Source organism: Oryx dammah, unplaced genomic scaffold (genome assembly GCF_014754425.2).
Source record: "Oryx dammah isolate SB20612 unplaced genomic scaffold, SCBI_Odam_1.1 HiC_scaffold_3, whole genome shotgun sequence".
Taxonomy (NCBI): Eukaryota; Metazoa; Chordata; class Mammalia; order Artiodactyla; family Bovidae; genus Oryx; species Oryx dammah.
Window position 1 is genome coordinate 71,505,899 of NW_024070187.1, and position 19,940 is coordinate 71,525,838.

Genomic DNA, 19,940 nt, shown 5'->3' on the forward strand with positions numbered 1-19,940 from the left:
GCTCACTGTAGAATGTCTGGTAGCATCCCTGGCTTCTACCTGCTAGAAGTCAGGAGCATCCACCCTACAAATTGTGATCTCCAAAATGCCTCCCGACATAGCCCCAGCATCATCTAGGGTTAAGAACCTCAGCTCTAGAAGAAGGAAAAGGGCAAGTTCCTGCATTAACCTGAAAGAAAAACTGCATCGGAAGGAATTCTAAAATCTTGTATTTTTATTGCATATTTTTTTGACTCTATCTGTTCAGGCTAGAGTCAATTTCAGCATCTCACATTATTTGCTCTGTGCACAACACTGTACCAATTACCATACACTCTATATCAAAGATTCAGGGAAATGGGAAGGAGAATAAACCTTGACCTCTCAAAAATGACTCTACCTCTCCCTTAGTGAAATTCACCTCCGTCTAAGAGGAAAAGAGCCCTGTGAGGCTGAGTGAGAATGGGTATTCAACAGGGAACAGTGGTAGCTGAACACAATGCTGATTTTATTCCAACTAAATAAAGCAACATATAAGTAATCTGGGCGATAAGCTTAACTCAAGGGGCAAATGCCAAGAAACAAGGACTTTTGTTTGTTTGCTTTAATTATCGATCACTGTCTATGGCTCTCTTCCACATCTCATCTCAGAAAATGTGGGTTAACAAATCTCATGCAAAGAAACACAGGAAAAGAGAAATGGGGAAAATAAAATTCATCTAGTATGTGGGGGTGTTTCTCCAATTTCTCTTCTGTGAACTGCTCCATCAGCAGGGTCCACTTCGGATTATTTTAATATCACGACCATCTTCCCTGAAAATTGACCAATCATAAAAACACATTTATTGAAACTGTCCCACAATTTGTATTAAAAAGACCCATGTCATTATACATCATATTCTTTCTTGGCTGACAATCATTTTTAAAACTAAATCTAGGGCCTTCCCTGGTGGCTCAGCGGTAAAGAATCTGCCTGCCGATGTAGGAGACATGGGTTCTATCACTGATCCAGAAAGATCCCATGTGCTGTGGAACAGCTGAGTCTGTGCGCCACAGCTACTGAGCCTGTGCTCTAAGTCCAGGAACCACAACTAACGAAGCCTTTGCCCCCTGGAGCCCAGGCTCTGCAACAAGAGAAGCCTCTACAATGAGAAGCCTGCACACTGCAATTAGGTAAGGACCAAGCAGCAAAGAAGACCCAGCACAGCCTAAAATTATTAAATATATATTTTTTAAAGCTAAATCTAGGAAACAATGAAGGTGAAAACCCAACTCTGCCATTTTTTCCCAAACCTTAGGGCACACAGACCTACTCCCCACCAATCACTCTGAGAAGACCTGGTAATTTACTGAAGACTAAGTTCAGAGTCTGAACCCCTGAAATACAAAGCAGTGTATCTGGAGGTGGAGTCATGGTCACCTAAGCTGGCCGGGTGTCTTACACAGAGGGCATCAGTATAATACACTTATTAGTGAGCATTCTAACAGGCAGAGTTACTAAGACCAGTTTTCTGACCAGTAGTGCAGGGTGTGTAGATCACCTGTACGTGGCTCCTGAATCCAACAGAATATTCACTATTCCACAGAGTTTAACTACTAAATATATTCTTTTCTTCTTTTTTTTTTTTTTTGGCTGCTCTGGGCCTCTCTAGTTGCAGAGAGCGGGGACTGCTCTACAGTTGGGGTGCTTGGGCTTCTCACTGGTGACTTCTCTTATTGTGGGGCACAGGATCTAAGCACACGAGCTTCAGTACTTGCAGCACATGGGCTCAGTAGCTGTGGCTCTCAGGCTCTAGAGCATGGGCTCAGTAGCTGTGGTGCACAAGCTTAGTTGCTCCTCAGTATGTGGGATCTTCCTGGACCAGGGATTGAACTCCTATCCCCTGCACTGGCAGGTGGATTTTTAACCACTGATCCACCAGGGAAGTCGTAAATATGTTTTTAATTTGGGGAAACTACCCATCCCTGGGTAGTAACATCACTTAATTATCTGGTCTATAATCGATTAATCACACACCTCTTTTTCTAACCTTGACCTAGAAAATTCACTGATTCTGTGTCTTTTTAAATATGCTTTAAAACAGAGCTACTTATGTCACATTTGATTATGTCCAAGAAAAGAGCCACGACTTCCTAAGTAATCAAAATGCAAAAGAAGAACTAAAGAATATGTGCCTAGTTTATATTGAAAAATTGCTACCTGATTTTCATGCACAGAGTACACTCATTGGGATAAGTGGACAAATCACTTCCACACACGGGGTTGAAGTCCCGGGGACATCCTGGTAATGTATACTGATGGCAGTTTGGCTAGAAAAGAGAAAGGAAGACAGAAATTGGTGAATAACTTGAGATGATTTTAACATAAGAGGAGGGCAAAGTTCCAACATTAGTCACTCAGTCGTGTCCGACTCTTTGGGAACCCATGGACTGTAGCCACCAGGCTCCTCTGTCCATGGGATTCTCCAGGCAAGAATACTGGAGTGGGTAGCTAGTCCCTTCTCCAGTGGATCTTCCAGACCCAAGGATTGAACCCGGGTCTCCTGCACTGTAGGTAGATTCTTCACCATCTGAGCCACCAGAGAATTCAGGCAAAGTCCCAAGTTTCCCTATATTTTCTAGAAATTTCCTACAGAAAAATTTCTATTTTACACACACACACACATACAGACACACAGGTTTTTCTAAGCATCAGATGTAGTGTTGAAGCAATGAGTCAATACCTGCTATGTAAGATAAGGACCTCAGCAGAAGGTTTATGCTGGCTGATTTTTAAATAAAAGTCCAAGATATGCCACCAACGTACTTTACTATCCGCCAGCTTCATAATCTGTTCTTCAGAGCAACTCCATGAGAATGTCCTGTTACATTCCACCTAATACAATGGCATAATGCCCAGACACACTCGGAAATGTAATCTTTTGTCTGGACTTGTAAGATACTAGCATTTAAGCAACAGCATTAAGGAAAACAATAGGTTCAGAATTAGACCTCAGGGCTTGTTATGGGCTTAACTGCATCCACCCAGAAAGATATGTTAAAGTTCTAACTCTTAGCACTTCAGAATATGACCACCTTATGTGGGATTAGTAGGGTCTTCATATAGGAAATTATCTTAAAGTAAAAAGTTTAGGAGAATAGGCCTTAATCCAATATGACTGGTGTGGTTATAAAAAGGGAAAATTGGGGCACTACCCTGGTGGTGAAATTACCATTCAGGAATTCTTCCCTGGTGGCTCAGATGGTAAAGAACCCACCTGCAATACAGGAGACCTGGGTTCGACCCCTGGTTCAGGAAGATCCCCTGGAGAAGGGAATGGCAACCCACTCCAGTATTCTTGCCTGGGGAATCCCATGGACGGAGGAGCCTGGTGGGCTACATCCACGGGGTCACAAAGAGTCAGACACGACTGAGGTAGCTAACACTTTTCTTTTCACTCTGGTGGTGCAGCAGATTAGAATCCACCTGCTAATGCAGGGGACAGGTTTGATCCGTGGTCTGGGAAGATTCCACATGCTGCAGGGCAACTAAGCCCATGAGTCACAACTACTGAGCCCGAGCACTGCAGCTCTGAAGCCCATGTGCCCAGAGCCTGTGCTCTGTAATGAGAAGCCACCTCAATGAGAAGCCCAAGCACCAAAAGGAAGAGCAGCCCCTGCTCACTACAACTAGAGAAAGCCTGTGCAAAAAATAAATAAATATTTTTTTTAAACATAAGGAAAGTTTGGACACAGAGTCACACACAGAGGCAAGATCATGGGAAGACACCAAGAGAATGCCATTTACAAGCCAAGAAATGCCTGAGGCTACGAGACACTAGGAGAGAGGATTAGAACAGATTTCTTTCTCACAGCATTCGGAAGGAACCAAGCCTGCCGACACCTTGAGTTTGAACATCCAGCCTTGAGAACTGTGAGACAATCCATCTCTGTTGTTCAAGTCTCTCAGTTTGTGGCTTTATTACAGCAGCCCTAACAAACTGATACTGGATCATGGAACTAAACCCTCAGATTCAATGGAATTGAGGCCAGGGAGGTAATATGTCTTGCTCATAACCACTAGTCTCCAGCAGAACCAAGACTAGAACTGGTCACAGTGGTCACACCATAGCGTGCAGAGGCTCACTCTAACGACAGGTTGAATGTATGACCTGCTGTATTTGTTTTGTTTTAGTAATAGTGATCGTCTTTCCTCACTTCAGAACAAGTGTTTAGTACTCTGAATAAATGAAATATACCTCTTCCTTCATATTATGTGGATTCATAGAGACCTAAGTAGGACAGGGCATTGGCCAAACTCTGAACTAAAGAAAAACTTTTTACCCTTTCCATCCTTCGTTCAGCCTTCTATCTCCATTTAGGAGCCTGATGTGTTCTTCCTGCTCTAGGCTCACTAAGATGATGGCTTCCAGGACAGCTTCCACAGGAGATTGCTACTGCTAAGTCACTTCAGTCGTGTCCGACTCTGTGGGACCCCATAGATGGCAGCCCACCAGGCTCCCCCATCCCTGGGATTCTCCAGGCAAGAACACTGGAGTGGGTTGCCATTTCCTTCTCCACAGGAGTCTCCACAGGAGACTAGATAGTCTCTTTCCAATGAGATTGGGACAACTGGTAATTGGTCATTTAATTGAAAAAGTCAATTAAAGTAGGGAAACAGTAACAAAAATTATAACATACCCTAAACATTTTCTCTTAAAACATATAAATGAAAATAAAATTGCCAATCTTTTGATGGAAAGACAATGAGTCACATGGCCAGTTGTAATGCTACCTACACTAAGACAACCTCCTTGCAGCTAGGTATGAGCACACGATCAAGGCCAGGCCAATGGGGTGCAAGTGGAATTACTGCGCGCAGTTGCTTCTGTGTTTGTGTTAGTCATTCAGTTGTTCCGACTCTTTTCAACCCCATGGACTATAGCCCACCAGGCTCCCCCGTCCATGGAATTCTCCAGGCAAGAATACTGGAGTGGGTTGCCATTTTCCAGATTCTCCAGGCTGGGGAGTCTCCCTTCAATTCCCCACCCAGGGATTGAACCTGGGTCTCTTGCATTGCCCGCTGATTCTTTACCACCTGCTAGGAACCTCCTTTAAAAGAAAGTTGGGGTTTGTCCTCTGCCTCCCCCAATTTTTATTCTTTGTCCATTCCTCCATCCTGCTCCTGGAACAGGAACTCTACGCTTTACAGACCAGGATGACAAAGTCCACATCCTAAGATGGCAGTTTCGCGAGCTGCTATTTTGAGTCCTTGTTATCTGCAGCTGAATCGAATCCTGACACAAGACATAAGACTTTTCCTACAAAATGTTTCAACTAATTAGAGTTCTGTGTGCTATCACTGCAAAAATCATACCCATAATAAATCATCCATGATTTCTTCTTTTGTTTTAAATGGGATTTCTCAACTGCATTCGTATTTTGGACCAGCTAATTATTTGTTGTGTGAGGCTGTCTCGTGCATGGTAGGGTGTTTAGTAACATCATTGTTCTCTATCCACTAGATGCTAGTTACAACTTCCTGGTCATGACAATCAAAATGACAATCTGTCTCCTGAGGGGTAAACCTGCCCACTTTTTAAAATATGGTGAGAATTTAAAGACATTGGCACAGCAAGGTAATATACAGTTAAAAAATAATTCCCCGATTATTTACTGTTGTTTTATTACACCTAATTCAATTTTTTAGAATTTGTCTTTTAGCAAGTTTTTCAAAAGCATCTGACACATTTTCCATATAAACATTTTCATTTCTTTACCCTCATGTTCATGCTGTCTCTACATTTTTTATAAATTAAGACTGTGGCTGGCATAATAGGCTTGTGAACACAGATACTTGAGTCTTGGTAAGAATACAGCTCCACTCAAGGGACACAAACTCTATGATTTACAGGAGAGTAGTTAAACAAGAGGGTGGTCTGTCTCTAACCAGTAATTGACATGCTATGGGAATGGTTAGAGGGAAAGCAGAGAGTCGTATGTGAGTTGCTTAAATAGAGAGTGGCTGATCCAAATATGCCCTCCTATCCATTCACATAGGACGCCTGCCTTTAGTTCCCACCTCCAGCCTCCCCATGCCAACAGCCTCAATCAGGGCACACCTGATGCCTTCCCTTTTCCCCGTTACAAAGCTTTCCCACTCCTCTGCCTTTGAGTCTCAGCTAAAACACAAGTGACATGGCTGACTCCCTTGCTACATTAAGGAGTGAATAACTAGTTTTTGCTTGCTTTCATCTGGTTGGCCTTTGTTTGCTTCCACAACTTAATCTGAGAATACACATAAAATATCTAGTACAACATGTAACTACTGGGCATAGAACCTTCTAAATCATCAAAGGAGATATTAAAAGGAAACAAAGCCCTGAGGCCTTCAAGGCCTGAGCAATTTTTAACCGAAATTTATACTGTGATCTGTATCAAAAAGCCTGCCTAAGAATCTGGCTTCTAAAGAAGCAGTCAACTGTCTCGAAAGTGGCAGACCTGAAAACCAGCCCCCAACCCAAACCACTGTGAGCTTTACTGTATTAGCAGAAACAATACAAGTGGTTTCCTACTTACTGTACTGTATTCTGAAGGTTGACCAAACGGAGCATTGGAAGAGGCTACAAAAAGGAAACAGACATTTTAAAGGACGTGATTAAGGTTAGTGCTTATTCATAAGGGCTTTTTTTTTTTAAATTCAGCTTGTGATTTAGACAGGCTACATGTCTCCCTCTCCCTCACATGTCCAGCTTCTTTGACTCCTTCCTAAAAAATCGATTCAACTGTGTTCTGGCACCTCTCCTAGCAGGCACACAGAAAACACTTGGAACGGGTTCTATATCTGACCCCCCTAATAGGATTGCTTGGGAAACTTTGGAGCTACCGAATAAAGGTTAGAGAAGTAACTCAATAGTTCACAATGTTGTTTTCCTCTGTGGTCAAGATAATAAGTACAAAGTTTGACATTGGGTGTTATCACTTTAACTTCACTTTAAACAGACATCAAGTCTGGCTGGACTAAAGCCACCTTCTCACGAGCCCCACGGTGCTTGGCGCACTTGGCATTCACAGTTTCTGATTCCTGTACATCTGCTGCTGAGGTTCTGCAAGGAAGGCCCCGGGAACATAAAAACCTGACTCCTAACCTTGGATTCCAGAAAATCCACTTTAAGGGAGAAAGAGCAGCCTGGGAAGAAGCCCAGGCAGGAACTAAAGACGGTTGCTGGCTCCACAATGCCACCCCTCAACCCCGAACACGAACATCCCCAAGTTCATGTCCCTAGGCAACTGCGGGGCGGGCCGGAACCGCCAGTAACGGGTGCGTGGAGGGACACAAAGGACCCCCAGGCCTCGGGGAGGGATAGTAGCGGGCAAGACCCCCTTCTCGGTAACTCCTTGGCTGGTCCTCCGGGGACCAGAGAGACTGGTGAGCGTTACCGGCCGAGTCCCACCAGACCAGGAACAAAACCAAACGCAGCGCCTTGAGCGCCATCATGCCTGCGCGGCCGGCCGTCGGGTCCCTGCGCTCCAGCATCCGCGCGACCAGGACGGCTCCCACGCGACAGGGCGCGATGAAGGGGGGACAGGGGAGGTGGCGGGGAGGCAGAATGAGCAGGAAGCGGCGGGGGCGGGGCAAGAAAGGGCGCGTGGCGGGCGGAGAGGAAGTGGGGAGGGGAAGACAGAAGAAGGGTGGCTCCTAGTCCCCGACTCCTCGCTCTGCCTAGAATGAGAGCAAGCGATTGAAGAAGCCATCTCTCCCCGCAGCAGACAAGGACCTCGTAAGAGCCCTGGATAATCTCGTGGGCTGTCAGTCATCCTCAGTTTCTTCAGCATCTGCTCTCTACCAGGCAATGTGTGGGGCTGAAAACAAAGGAGGTGCCCGCTCTCTGGAAGCTTTCTGGTGTACGTGTTGGGGATGAGGTACTCATGGAACTCTACAACAGATGAATACAGTAATTTCTGAACGTGCTAGAGAGTGGTGGGGGTAGGGGAAGACTTTGGGGGATCAGGAAGGGCCTCACCGAGGTGACATTTAAGCTGAAAGCTGAAGGATGAGAAAAAAGCCTAGTGAAGACCGTGAGGACAAATATTCCAGGCTCAAGGAAAAGCAAGTTCAGAGACCTGGAGACTGGAGCCAACTCACTGTACTCAGCTGGGCCCTAGGTGAGGGAGGGGGCCGGAGAGGGAGTTGGAACCACAAGGCCTTGAACACAGGTGGTGATGTAGGCCCCTGATAAGGGATTTGGATTTGTTCTGATTGCAGTGGAGGATTTTAGGCAAGGTCATGGCCCTGACATGACTTATCTTTTAACATAATTAATGAAGAATGAAGGGGATAGGTAAGAGTGGAGGCAGGGAGAGAAATCAGGCAGCTTGTGCAGTAATCTGGGCAAGAGATGATGACAACTGGAGTTAGTGGGTAACAGGGGCCTGCTGAGAAGTGATCAGATTCAGGGTTTCGTTTGGAGGTGGAACCAACTGGAATAAAGGTAAGAACCAAGGATGCTTCCTGGGATTTTGTCCTGAACAGGTGATGCCCTTTCTGTGGGGAAGAACTTGTGGAGAAGATGCCTATTAGAACTCCAAGTGGACACGTGGACTAGGCATTTGGAATTACAAATTTGGAGCTAGAGATATAAACTCAGAAGTCATCAGCATATTGACAGTATTGAAAACCGTGGACCCAAAGCCCAGGGGAAGAGTACAGCAGAGGTCAGAGGTAAGACTTCTGGGGCACTACTGTATGCAGAACTTTGACAGATATGGAGAAGAAGCCTGTGAAGGAGGAAGAAAACCAGGCTAGAGTCAGGGATTGCTGAATCGTGGAGCAGTGCTGCAACCATGTCAGTTGCTGCTGTGAGGTTGGGAAGTAGGAGGACTGAGCATTGTTACAAACTTTGACAAGATACAGTCCCTGATGATCTTGATAAGAACTTTTGCAGAGAAGTGATGGCATCCAGAGCCCAAATGGTCTGGGTTGAAGGAATGAGGTGAGAAAGTGGTGACAGAGGATGTTGACGGCTCTCATGAGTTTAGCTATGAGAGTGAAGCCAGATGTGGGCAATAAATGGCCCATGAAACCTGCATGTCTTCTGGGGATCATGTCAAAAACCCTCCAATATCTTCCCATCTCCAGTGTCTTAGGAAGAGAAACCGAATTTCTTGCTATGGCCTCCAAGGCCTCTGCTGGCCTCTTACTGCTTTCCCCTGACTCACTCTTCCCCAACTCCAGTGGCCTTCCTGCTCTACTCGAGCACTTTGCAGCTCCCTTTCCCTCTGCCTTGTTGTTATTCAGTCGCTCAGTCATGTCCAACTCTTTGCAGACCCCATGGACTGCAGCATGCCAGGTTTCCCTGTCCTTCACAATCTCCTGGAGCTTGCTCAAACTCATGTCCATTGAGTCGGCGATACCATCCAACCATCTCATCTTCTGTCATCCCCTTCTCCTCCTGCCTTCAATCTTTCCCAGCATCAGGGTCTTTTCCAATGAGTTGGCCCTTTACATCAGGTGGCCAAAGTACTGGAGCTTCAGCAATAGTCCTTCCAATGAATATTCAAGACTAAATTCCTTTATAATTGACTGATTTGATCTCCTTGCAGTCCAAGGGACTCTCAAGAGGCTTCTCCAGTACCACAGTTCAAAAGCATCAATTCTTCAGCGCTTTTCTTCCAAGGAGCAAGTGTCATTTAATTTCATGGCTGCAGTCACCATCTGTAGTGACTTTGGAGCCCAAGAAAATAAAATCTGTCACCATCTCCATTGTTTCCCTATTATTTGCCATGAAGTGATGGGCCCAGATGCCATGATCTTAAGTTTTTTGACTGTTGAGTTTAGGCTAGCTTTTTACTCTCCTCTTTCACCTTCTTCAAGAGGCTATTTAGTTACTCTTTGCTTTCTGCCATAAAGGTGGTATCACTGCATATCTGAGGTTATTGATATTTCTCCCAGCAATCTTGATTCCAGCTTGTGATTCATCCAGCCTGGCATTTTGCATGATGTACTCTACATGTAAGTTAAATAAGCAGGGTGACAATACACAGCTTTGATGTACTCCTTTCCCAATTTTGAACTAGTACATTGTTCCATGTCCAGTTCTAACTGTTGCTTCTTGACCTGCATACAGGTTTCACAGGAGACAGGTAAGGTGGTCCCATCTCTTTAAGAATTTTCCACAGTTTGTTGTGATCCACATAGACAAAGCCTTGTGAAGTCAATAAGCAGAAGTAGATGTTTTTATGGAATTCTCTTGCTTTTTCTATGATCCAGTGAATGTTGGCAATTTGATCTCTGGTTCCTCTGCCTTTTCTAAATCCAACTTGAACATCTGAAAGTTCTTGGTTCACATACTGTTGAAGCCTAGCTTGAAGGATTTTGAGCATGATCTTGCTAGCATGTGAAATGAATGCAGTTGTGTGGTAGTTTGAACATTCTTTGGCATTGCCCTTCTTTGAGATTGACTTTTTCTAGTCCTGTGGCAACTGCTGAGTTTTCCAAATTTGCTGGCGTATTGAATGCAGCACTTTCACAGCATCATCTTTTAGGATTTTAAATAGCTCAGTTGGAATTCCATCACGTCCACTATCTTTGTTTGCAGTGATGCTTCCTAAGGCCCACTTGACTTTGCACTCCAGGATGTCTGGCTCTAGGTGAGTGATCACACCATCATGGTTATTGGAGTCATTAATACCTTTTCCCTCTGCCTACATGTCTCCTTCCCTTTATTCTGTTGTAGCTCAAATTTCCCCATATCAGAAATGCCTTCCCTGACCATCCTATAAAACCATAGTACCTCTCTTTTCTCTTCTCCTGGGACTGCCTTGTTTTCCTTCTCCCATAGGATTTATCTCAACTTGACTTTTTAAAAAAATTTATTTCTGACACTCTCATGTCAGTTTCTATAGGGGAGTAATTCTTTTTTGATTCATGCTATATTTCCAGCACCTAGAAGAGTGCATCTCAAAAAATATTTGTTAAATGAATAAATGAATTTCTAGGGTGTCAAGACCTTGCTGCTGCTGCTGCTGCTGCTGCTAAGTCGCTTCAGTCGTGTCCAATTCTGTGCGACCCCATAGATGGCAGCCCAAGTATGGTCCACAGAATAAAACAAACCACTAATATGCCTGAACAAAATGACGGAGACTTCCATGGCAGTTCAGTGATTAAGACTCATAGTTTCCTTACCAGGAATGGAACCCGCACTCCCTGCCATGGAAGCGCAGAGTCTTAACCAAGTACCTGTCCTGAACTCATATCACACTGGTCATTGTGTTGTTACAGAGCTGGACATCATCAGCCTAGAAGCAGTGATGTTTTCTATTCCTCTTCTGTATTCCTAGTGCCTAGCACTGTGCCTGACACAAGCTCAATAATGTTTGCTGACTTTCCTGGTGGTGCAGTGTAAGACTCCATGCTCCCAATGCAGAAGGCACAGGTTCAGTCCCTGGTCAGGATATTAAGATCCCGCATGCCAAATGGTGTTGCCAAAAAAAGAAAAGTTTGCTCAATAAGTAAATGTTTGAAATGTTAAACTGACATTACAGCAAGAAAGTAGACCAAGAAGAGGAAGAGGATGACATAGAATCCAGAAAACAGAAATTCCAACCCAAGGGAGAAGCAAAGAGAATTAGTAGGCAGCAGTATGACAGTCCTAGGGTTCAGCCAATCCAGAATGAACAAGCAAGAGGCCCCTGGAGGCAGATTCCAAAGGATGACACAGATAGAATAAGATATGTGTCTTACCGTAATTGAGATGAGATTGACATCAAAGGGGTAAAGTTTAGAGATTGAGGTACAACCAGTACATAGAAAACAAAACAAAATGAAAAAAAATAATTGGCTTCTGGAAAAACAAAGCTGTTCAATAATGTAAATATCAATCATTGATCTCACCAAAATTATGATTCACTATTTTGGGAGAATAGGGAGAGAGGAAGTCTATATAAGTGATGGGAGGTGAGAAAGAGGTACATCTTTCATAGTAAAAATCAAAGGATTGGGACTTCCCTGGTGGTCCAGTAGTTGAGAATCCGCCTGCCAATGCAGGGGACAGTGGTTCTATCCCTGATCATGGAAGCTCCTACATGCCTCGGAGCAACAGAGTCCGTGACCACAACTACTGAGCCCACACTCTAAGGCCCACGGGCCACAACTACTTAAGTCCAAGCTCCACAAGAGAAGCCGCTGCAGTGGGAAGTCTGAGCCCCACAATGAGGAGTAGACTCCGCTCGCCGCAACTAGGGAAAGTGCAGGAGCAGCAAAGTGAAAGATTGTCGTTGAATCACGCAAAGACATCGGGATTCTTGGCCCCCGGAGGAGAAGAATTCAATCCGGGGCCAGAGATGAGGCTTGATCACTCAGAGCTTTTGTGTAATAAAGTTTTATTAAAGTATAAAGGAGACAGAGAAAGCTTCTGATCTAGGCATCAGAAGGGGGCAGAAAGAGTACCCCCCTGCTAGTCTTCAGCTGGATGTTATATAGTCACTAGCAGTCTGTTGATGAAAGAAAGGAATGTCTTAAAACTCAGAATGGCACCAGGCCCCTCACCCATAAGATGCATTTTGGGATAATCTTGGCACCAAATTGTTCATCCTGGGCCATAAAATGATTAACTTGAATCTTGACGAAGGGCAGATCACCATACAAATAGTTTCATTTACATAAATTAGAGGAACAATATCTGAGTACTGGTTTGTCAAGTAGGTTCTGAGCCAAAAGGCGGAACCAACTTGAAGACAGAGTTTGGGGTAAATGCATAAGTACATTAGCATAGCTTAAGATAAACATTTCCATAAGAAAAAGGCATTGGTTATCTCTAGGTTTGAGAATAGTTAACTTCAGGTGAAACAAGGTGTCATTATGGCAACACAGAATTTTAAGAGAAACCTCCTTTTAAATTTGTATAGAGAAGGAAAAAATATCGCTAGTTTGTTTCCTCCTGCCGCTTAAGAGAGATAAAAATGTCTGACACTTGCAGGCTATTTCCTCTGTTTGGAGACCCCTGGCCTTCCTGCCTGTTACCCTCTCAAAAGAAGACCCAGATCAGCCAAAGATAAATAAATAAATTTTTTTTTAGAAAAAAATCAAGGGATGAAGTCTAAACCTGAAAAAACAATGAGGCAGTATATACATGTTATTTATAGGTGTGAGGTTAACTACTCAAATAATTAGCTAAAAAAGTATAAACTGGAGGACTTCCCTGGTGTTCCAGTGGCTAAGACTCTGCAATCCCAATGCAGCGGATCTGATTTCAATCCCTGGTCAGAGAACTAGATCCCCGCATGCCTCAGCTAAAGATCTTGCATGCCACAACTAAGACTCCTGTGCAGCCAAATAAATACTAAAAAAAAAAAAAAAAAAGAGTACAAGTTGGATTCTTCCAGAAATTGGAAAATGAAGCAGGAGGGATTCTCTTCTTAGCAAACTGTGCCCGTGTTATGGGCTGAATTGGGTCCTCCCCACCCAATGTTAGGTACCTCGGTATGTAACATCGGTACCTCAGAATGCGACCATATTTTGAGATGTAATTAAGTTAAAGTAGGGTCACTGAGTGGACTCCCAAGCTGACGGGTGTCCTTATAAAAAAATATTAGGATACAGACAACACAGAAATATAACCATGCGAGGACACAGAAAGAAGATGGCCTGAAAGACAAGGACAGAGGCATCAGAAGAAAAGAGACCTTGACCTTGGACATCTAGCCTTTGGGACTGTGAAAAAATATGGTTCTGTTGTTTAAGTCACCTGGTCTGTGGTATTTTATTAGGGCAGCCCCAGCAAACGAATACAATATGTACAAGTGTTAAAAGATTTTAAATGTCATTTTTTTATTAAAAGAAGAAAATTTTAAGAAACCTAACAAATAAAAGAAAGGTTACTCTGAGGCACAACCATCAGTGACCTCTAACAGTACCTCATGTAGTATGAGGACATTTATTTACTGATTTTTTATTCTGTTGAGAAACTGACATTCTGATTGATTCTACATACAGATTTTGATAGCACTTCATCAAATTTTGATGAAAGGTTTAGAGAAGAGAAATAATTTGGCCAAAGAGGCAAAAGCCAAATCTGTTTCTTCCTCTCATATCTGTGTGTTGATCTGTTGATCTATGACATACTCTCCAGTTCAGTCTGGGTCTAGTCTTGAAAACACAGTCTACATCCAACAAAAAGATTCCTGAGCCCAAGCATGGAATTCACTCATTTGAAATAATATATGTTATGCTCTCCAGTCCCGTTCCTGCATCATCACAGAAGTGGGATGAGGCCAAGTAAGTGTGCAAAGGAAAGTGTCTAGCAGTAGTCTTTTTCTCCCTCAGCTCTGTGTTTAGGTGAGCTCAGCTGCATTTGGTGATGTCTACTGCCATCTAGTGAAAACGAATTGAAATACTGCTTCATTTTTATGGTACTTCAGTTTTCAAGGTGGAGAAGGCAATGGCACCCCACTCCAGTACTCTTGCCTGGAAAATCCCATGGAGCCTGGTAGGCTGCAGTCCATGGAGTTGCTAAGAGTTGGACACGACTGAGCGACTTCACTTTCACTTTTCACTTTCATGCATTGGAGAAGGAAATGGCAACCCACTCCAGTGTTCTTGCCTGGAGCATCCCAGGGACGGTGGAGCCTGGCGGGCTGCTGTCTATGGGGTCCCACAGAGTCGGACATGACTGAATCGACTTAGCAGCAGTTTTCAAAGGGCTCTCGTTTTATCTTCACAGCAATCTATAAAGTAGACATTGCTGCCCCAGTTTGTGTTAACTTTTTAGAAATAATATTATTGAGCTTATTGTGATCCAGGCACTATACACAAATGATCTTATGTACTCCCCTTATCAATTTTCTGTGATCTGTGCCTATTGCCTGTATTGTTATTCCATTTACAGATGAGAAAACTAAGGCTTAGAGAATTTAAGAAACATGCCCAAATCCCAACAGCTAATCAGGGTCCAAACCCAGGGAGGCAGTGATCACTAACACAAACCTTATCTCCCTTCTCCTCCTCCCCCTCCTCCTTCATCTTCATTATCAAACCATTGCGATCATGTGCCAGGCATTTTCCTAGCTATTATATAATTTAATCCTCGTGACAACTCTTTTTTTTTTTTCACAACTCTTATCAGTTAAGTATAATTACTATTCCCATTTCTTAGATGAGGCAGTCTAGGCACAGAGCAGTTTAAAAAGTTATCCAAGATCATAAGCTAGGGAAAGCATAGCCAGAATCAGAATCCAGAGAATTTGTGGTTTTGCTCTAGTATTTTTAAAGAGTTAGATAAAATTTGCTTCTCTGAAATCTGTGAAGTGAATCTTCTCTTCCTCATATCTTACTCTTTGTTTTCCAGATTTATTAGGTAACATTGACATATAGCATTGTGCAAGTTTAAGTATACAGTACAATGATTTGATACACACAGAGTATGTGAAAGGATTACCACAATAAAGTTAGTTAACACATCCATCACCTCATGTAATCACAAATAATATGTGTGATGAGAGCATTTAAAATTTATTCTCTTAGCAACTTTCAAGTACAAAATACAATATTGTTAATTATAGTCACCATGCTGTACATTAGATCCCCAGAACTTGTTCATCTTAAATATAACTGGAAGTTTGTACCCTATGACCAATATTTCCTGATTTCCACACAGCACCTGGCAACATTCAAACTTTTTCTCTATTTCTATGAGGTTTTTTTTTTTTTTTTTTTTTAAGATTCCACATGTAAGTGAGATCATGTAGCCTGTCTTTCTCTGATTTATTTCACTCACCACAGTGCCCTCAGGGGAACCCAGGGAGTATTATTCCAGGCCCCATGCTCTCAACTAGTTCAACTAGTATGCAGTTTGAGAAACAGTTCATTTTGTTCTCATTACAAAATCAACACATATTTAGAAAAGCAGAAAAAAATCACTGTCTCCCCAAAAAATTCTGTCTCCCAAACGTAATCAAAATTAATATTTGCTTCCTTATTTCTAGCTATAATTTTAAGCTACGTTGATTTTAATATAAGTGTGATCATGTTATAAAAAACCATTTTGTGTTGTTTCTTTTAACATTTTAATACAGGCATATTTTATATCACCCAACTATTCATAATTGTTACTGTGAATAGGTCCTTTACTGACATTATAACTTGTGGTCAGTAATGCCTATAATGGATCAGGTATTGGTGTAAGGAATTTCTATGTATTTATTCTTTTAATCTCTACAACATACCACATAGGATGGAGAGCATTTTTAGCCCTATTTTATTGAGGAAACTGAGGCACAGCTGGTAAGTGACAGAGCTCAGATACGAATCTCCACAGTTGCCTGGTTTACAAGATGAGGAAAGGAAGCCAGAGAGGGATAATTTGCCCAAGACCACAACACCAATAAGTACTGAAGCAGTTTGCCACAGATTTTTTCACTGTAACCTTAAGATCTCATCTGCACGCTAAACTCTAGAGCTGCCTTTTCTAAAACTGTAGCCACTGGTCCTGTGGCTACTGAACACTTGAAATGTGACTGGTGTGATGTGAGATGTGCTGTAAGGGTAAAATACACACTGAATTTCAAACACTTACCTAACGAATGAGTATAAAGTATTTCAATGATTTTTATATGGGTTACACATTGAAATTATAACAGTTTGTATTTATTGAGTTCAATTACACTATATGATGACAATTAATTTCACACGTTTCTTTTCATGTTTTTAAATGTGGCTACAAGAAATTTCAAAATACACGTGGTGTGCATTGTATTTCTCTTGCTTAGTGCTGCCATCAGAGAAGGCAGTGGCCCCCCACTCCAGTACTCTTGCCTGGAAAATCCCATGGACGGAGGAGCCCGGAAGGCTGCAGGCCATGGGGTCGAGAAGAGTCAGACACGACTGAGCGACTTCACCTTCAGTTTTCACTTTCACGCATTGGAGAAGGAAATGGCAACCCACTCCAGTGTTCTTGCCTAGAGAATCCCAGGGACGGGGAAGCCTGGTGGGCTGCCGTCTATGGGGTCGCACAGAGTCGGACACGACTGAAGCGACTTAGCAGCAGCAGCAGCAGCAGCAGCAGTGCTGCCATAGATCAGCACCTCTTAAATCTTAATGTGCAGATGAATCACTCAGGGATCTGAATTAAAATGCAGCTTCTGATACAGAAAGTCCAGGGTAGACCTAAGAGTCTGCATTTCTAACAGGCTCTCAAGGAAGCCAATCCTCCTTGTCCAGAAAAACCACATTGAGGAGCAAGGTTCTAGATGGAAGGGAGGCAGTGGGATCAGCATTAGAGCACTTAGCAACTCCTATGTTTGGGGGACTTAAAGGAGGCTCTGACATGGGGAAGGGGTTTAGTGGTCTGAGAAGCTCCTTGCAAAACCAGGACAGAGTGCTGTTGGGGAGGCTTAGATGGCAGCATGTCAAGGTGAAATAATCAACAGCCGTGCCTGTGAAGAGACTCTACGGGGCCCAGCTGCTTTCTCAATGAAGAAGCTATTGATGAAGGCAGCAAGGACAGTTTCTATGAGTGATGAAGACTGAAAGCAGACTTCAAAATGTTGGGGAACAGCGGAGGTGGACTGGGTCACTGTCTTTTTTCCTAGAAAGAGAAAAAACAGAGGCTAAGGCTGATGTTAGGGGCAAGTGAGCAAAAGTGGGATGAGGAGCGGAGTGGATTATGGGGACACTTGTTTGCTTTGGTTTTGCAGAGGGAGATTTATGCATGTCTATGATTTGTGCAGAAAGGGAAAGTTGTGAGGGGGAAGGTGGCCCAGAGAACACGGGCAACTTCCCTCCTCAGTAAAGCAACAGGCTCACTGAATATCAGCTGTCAGGCTGCTTGAGGAGTAAATATGACACAGCCTGTAGGTTCAAGGATCTCAGAGTCATAGTGTCATGGTCTGTGCGCAGGTTGGAAAAGAATTTCCAGACAGGAGGCAGAATGAAAGGAGAATCAAGTTTATTAGATTGGGGGAGGGGAGTGTCTGCCAGTATAGTGAGTGGGGCAGGAGCAGGGTAGGTCTGGAGAGTCACTTGTTGATTGGATAGGTATGTATACTGGGCAGGAGAAGAGTAAGGCAAACATCTTTTCCTTATATGGGGCGAGAGGGGAGATAGGCAATACTACTCAGGACTCAAAAATTCCACAAGGGTTACATGTTGGGGAAGGGTATTGAGGGTCAGATTTTTTCTGCTCCTATATTCCAAGACCATTTTTGTTCACCTTGTTCTTTCATCCTTGGGGCACCACACTGCGTACTAAGAAACCTGTGTGCCTCTTGGTGTAACCTGAGAAGGCAGTACAAGAGGCCAGTCTTTTCCACATGAGGCCCAACTCAAGAAAGATGTATATGATCCCCAATTTCCTCACAGTTACATTTAAGCATTCTGCTATCCAAGATGGCTGCTCTCTTGCTCTCTATACATCTGCCACACACCTCCCACCCCTCCCCCACCAACTCGATCAGGGCCTGCTTCACCTACACCTTACTCATATGTCTGACCTTCATACATACTTGCCCCGGGCCCCTTGTTCTTATCTAAGGGGTCCCCTCTTCTGGTTTCCCTGGTAACTGATGAGTCAGCCTGATATAAGTGCCCCCATAACTGGTAATCTCCCCCTGCTCCTGGGAGTGAAACCCCTGCCAGGCCCTGCCTGTTGTCTGCCAGACACCATGGGGTATTGCTCCAAGACTTTGCTTCAGACACATAAGCCTCCTCATTCATTAAACCACTGAGTCTCTGTCCCTGACTCCATGCTCTTCCTTTGGTCTAGAAGCTGGGCAAGCACTGGGCTTGTAGGCCTGCAGGCTGCAGCCCAACATTCTTCATCAAAACAAAATGAAGGTTTCTATTTGTATGTTAAACTTTCACAAACAGCTTCACTAGTAACACCTACTGCAGTGATGTAGGTGACAACACCACCTCTTTGAAGAGGTGCTGAGTGAGCGGACACCATATGGGGTTGGTGAGGAGACTGACTCAGGGAAAATATTTGGCTTCAGTATACAGTCACAGACTAGGAACAACCAAAAACCTCTGGCCTCTCAGAGAAGTCTACATTTGGTGGCAACTGTGGTGGGGGGAGGTTCTGTCCTTTCAGTGAGAGCACATGGGGAGTGGAGAGTAAGGTGGAGTGCGCAGGGGGAGGAGAAGGGGATGCTGGTGCAGGTGCAAAGGAGAAACTTCACCCTCCCTTATCTCATCAGCCTGGAGAAGGCGATGGCACCTCACTCCAGTACTCTTGCCTGGAAAATCCCAAGGATGGAGGAGCCTGGTAGGCTGCAGTCCATGGGGTCGCTGAGAGTCGGCTGAGCAACTTCACTTTCACTTTTCACTTTCATGCATTGGAGAAGGAAATGGCAACCCACTCCGGTATTCTTGCCTGGAAAATCCCAGAGACCGGGGAGCCTGGTGGGCTGCCGTCTATGGGGTCGCACATAGTCAGACAAGACTGAAGCGACTTAGCAGCAGCAGCAGCATCTCATCAACCTAAAAACCTCAGCCTCAAAGAGTAACCCATATCAGGCCCCACCCAGCCCATCTTCTGACTAAGGTCTGCCGTCCATTCAATGGCCTTTGAGATTCCCAGATGAGTTAAAGGTCAATCCTTCAATTCTGGAAATCAGCCCACCTGGGGAATCACATTCTTATGTGAATATTCTGAAGCTAAGAAATCAAAGAACCAGCCCCGGTGAGTAAACAAGCTCTAAACATAAAAATGAAGATGCCATCACACCCTTCCCTTTCTTCATTTAAGAGGGCCTGCAAGAGCACCCTTTGGCCACCCGATGCGAAGAGCAGACCCATCAGAAAAGACCCTGATGCTGGGAAGGACTGAAGGCAGGAGGAGAAGGGGGCGACAGAGGATGAAATGGTTGGATGGCATCATCGACTCAATGGGCGTGAGTTTGAGCAAACTCTAGGAGATAGTGAAGGACTGGGAAGTCTGGCGTGCTGTAGTCCATGGGGTCACAAAAAGTCAGACATGACTGAGCGA

The 19,940-nt window shown here is 44.0% G+C and overlaps 1 protein-coding gene across 1 annotated transcript; it reads right to left on the minus strand.

Moving 5' to 3' along the window:
* Positions 1-245: 245 nt before the first annotated feature.
* On the minus strand, positions 246-7,536 carry LOC120862154 (serine protease inhibitor Kazal-type 2-like). Its single transcript, XM_040238274.1, has 4 exons — positions 7,399-7,536; positions 6,538-6,581; positions 2,180-2,289; positions 246-792 (listed from the first exon to the last, which is right to left on the minus strand). Exons 1-4 carry the CDS (start codon positions 7,493-7,495, stop codon positions 747-749), a joined length of 297 nt encoding a protein of 98 aa, XP_040094208.1. The 5' UTR covers positions 7,496-7,536; the 3' UTR covers positions 246-746.
* Between the last annotated feature and the right edge of the window lie 12,404 nt (positions 7,537-19,940).

Coding starts and splice junctions, on each gene's coding strand:
- LOC120862154 (XM_040238274.1), bottom strand. CDS start 7,495: ATGCTGGAGCGCAGGGACCCGACGGCCGGCCGCGCAGGCATGATGGCG. Junction 6,582..7,398: donor GGTCTGGTGGGACTCGGCCG/GTAACGCTCACC, acceptor TCCTTTTTGTAG/CCTCTTCCAATGCTCCGTTT. Junction 793..2,179: donor ACTCTGTGCATGAAAATCAG/GTAGCAATTTTT, acceptor GTCAATTTTCAG/GGAAGATGGTCGTGATATTA.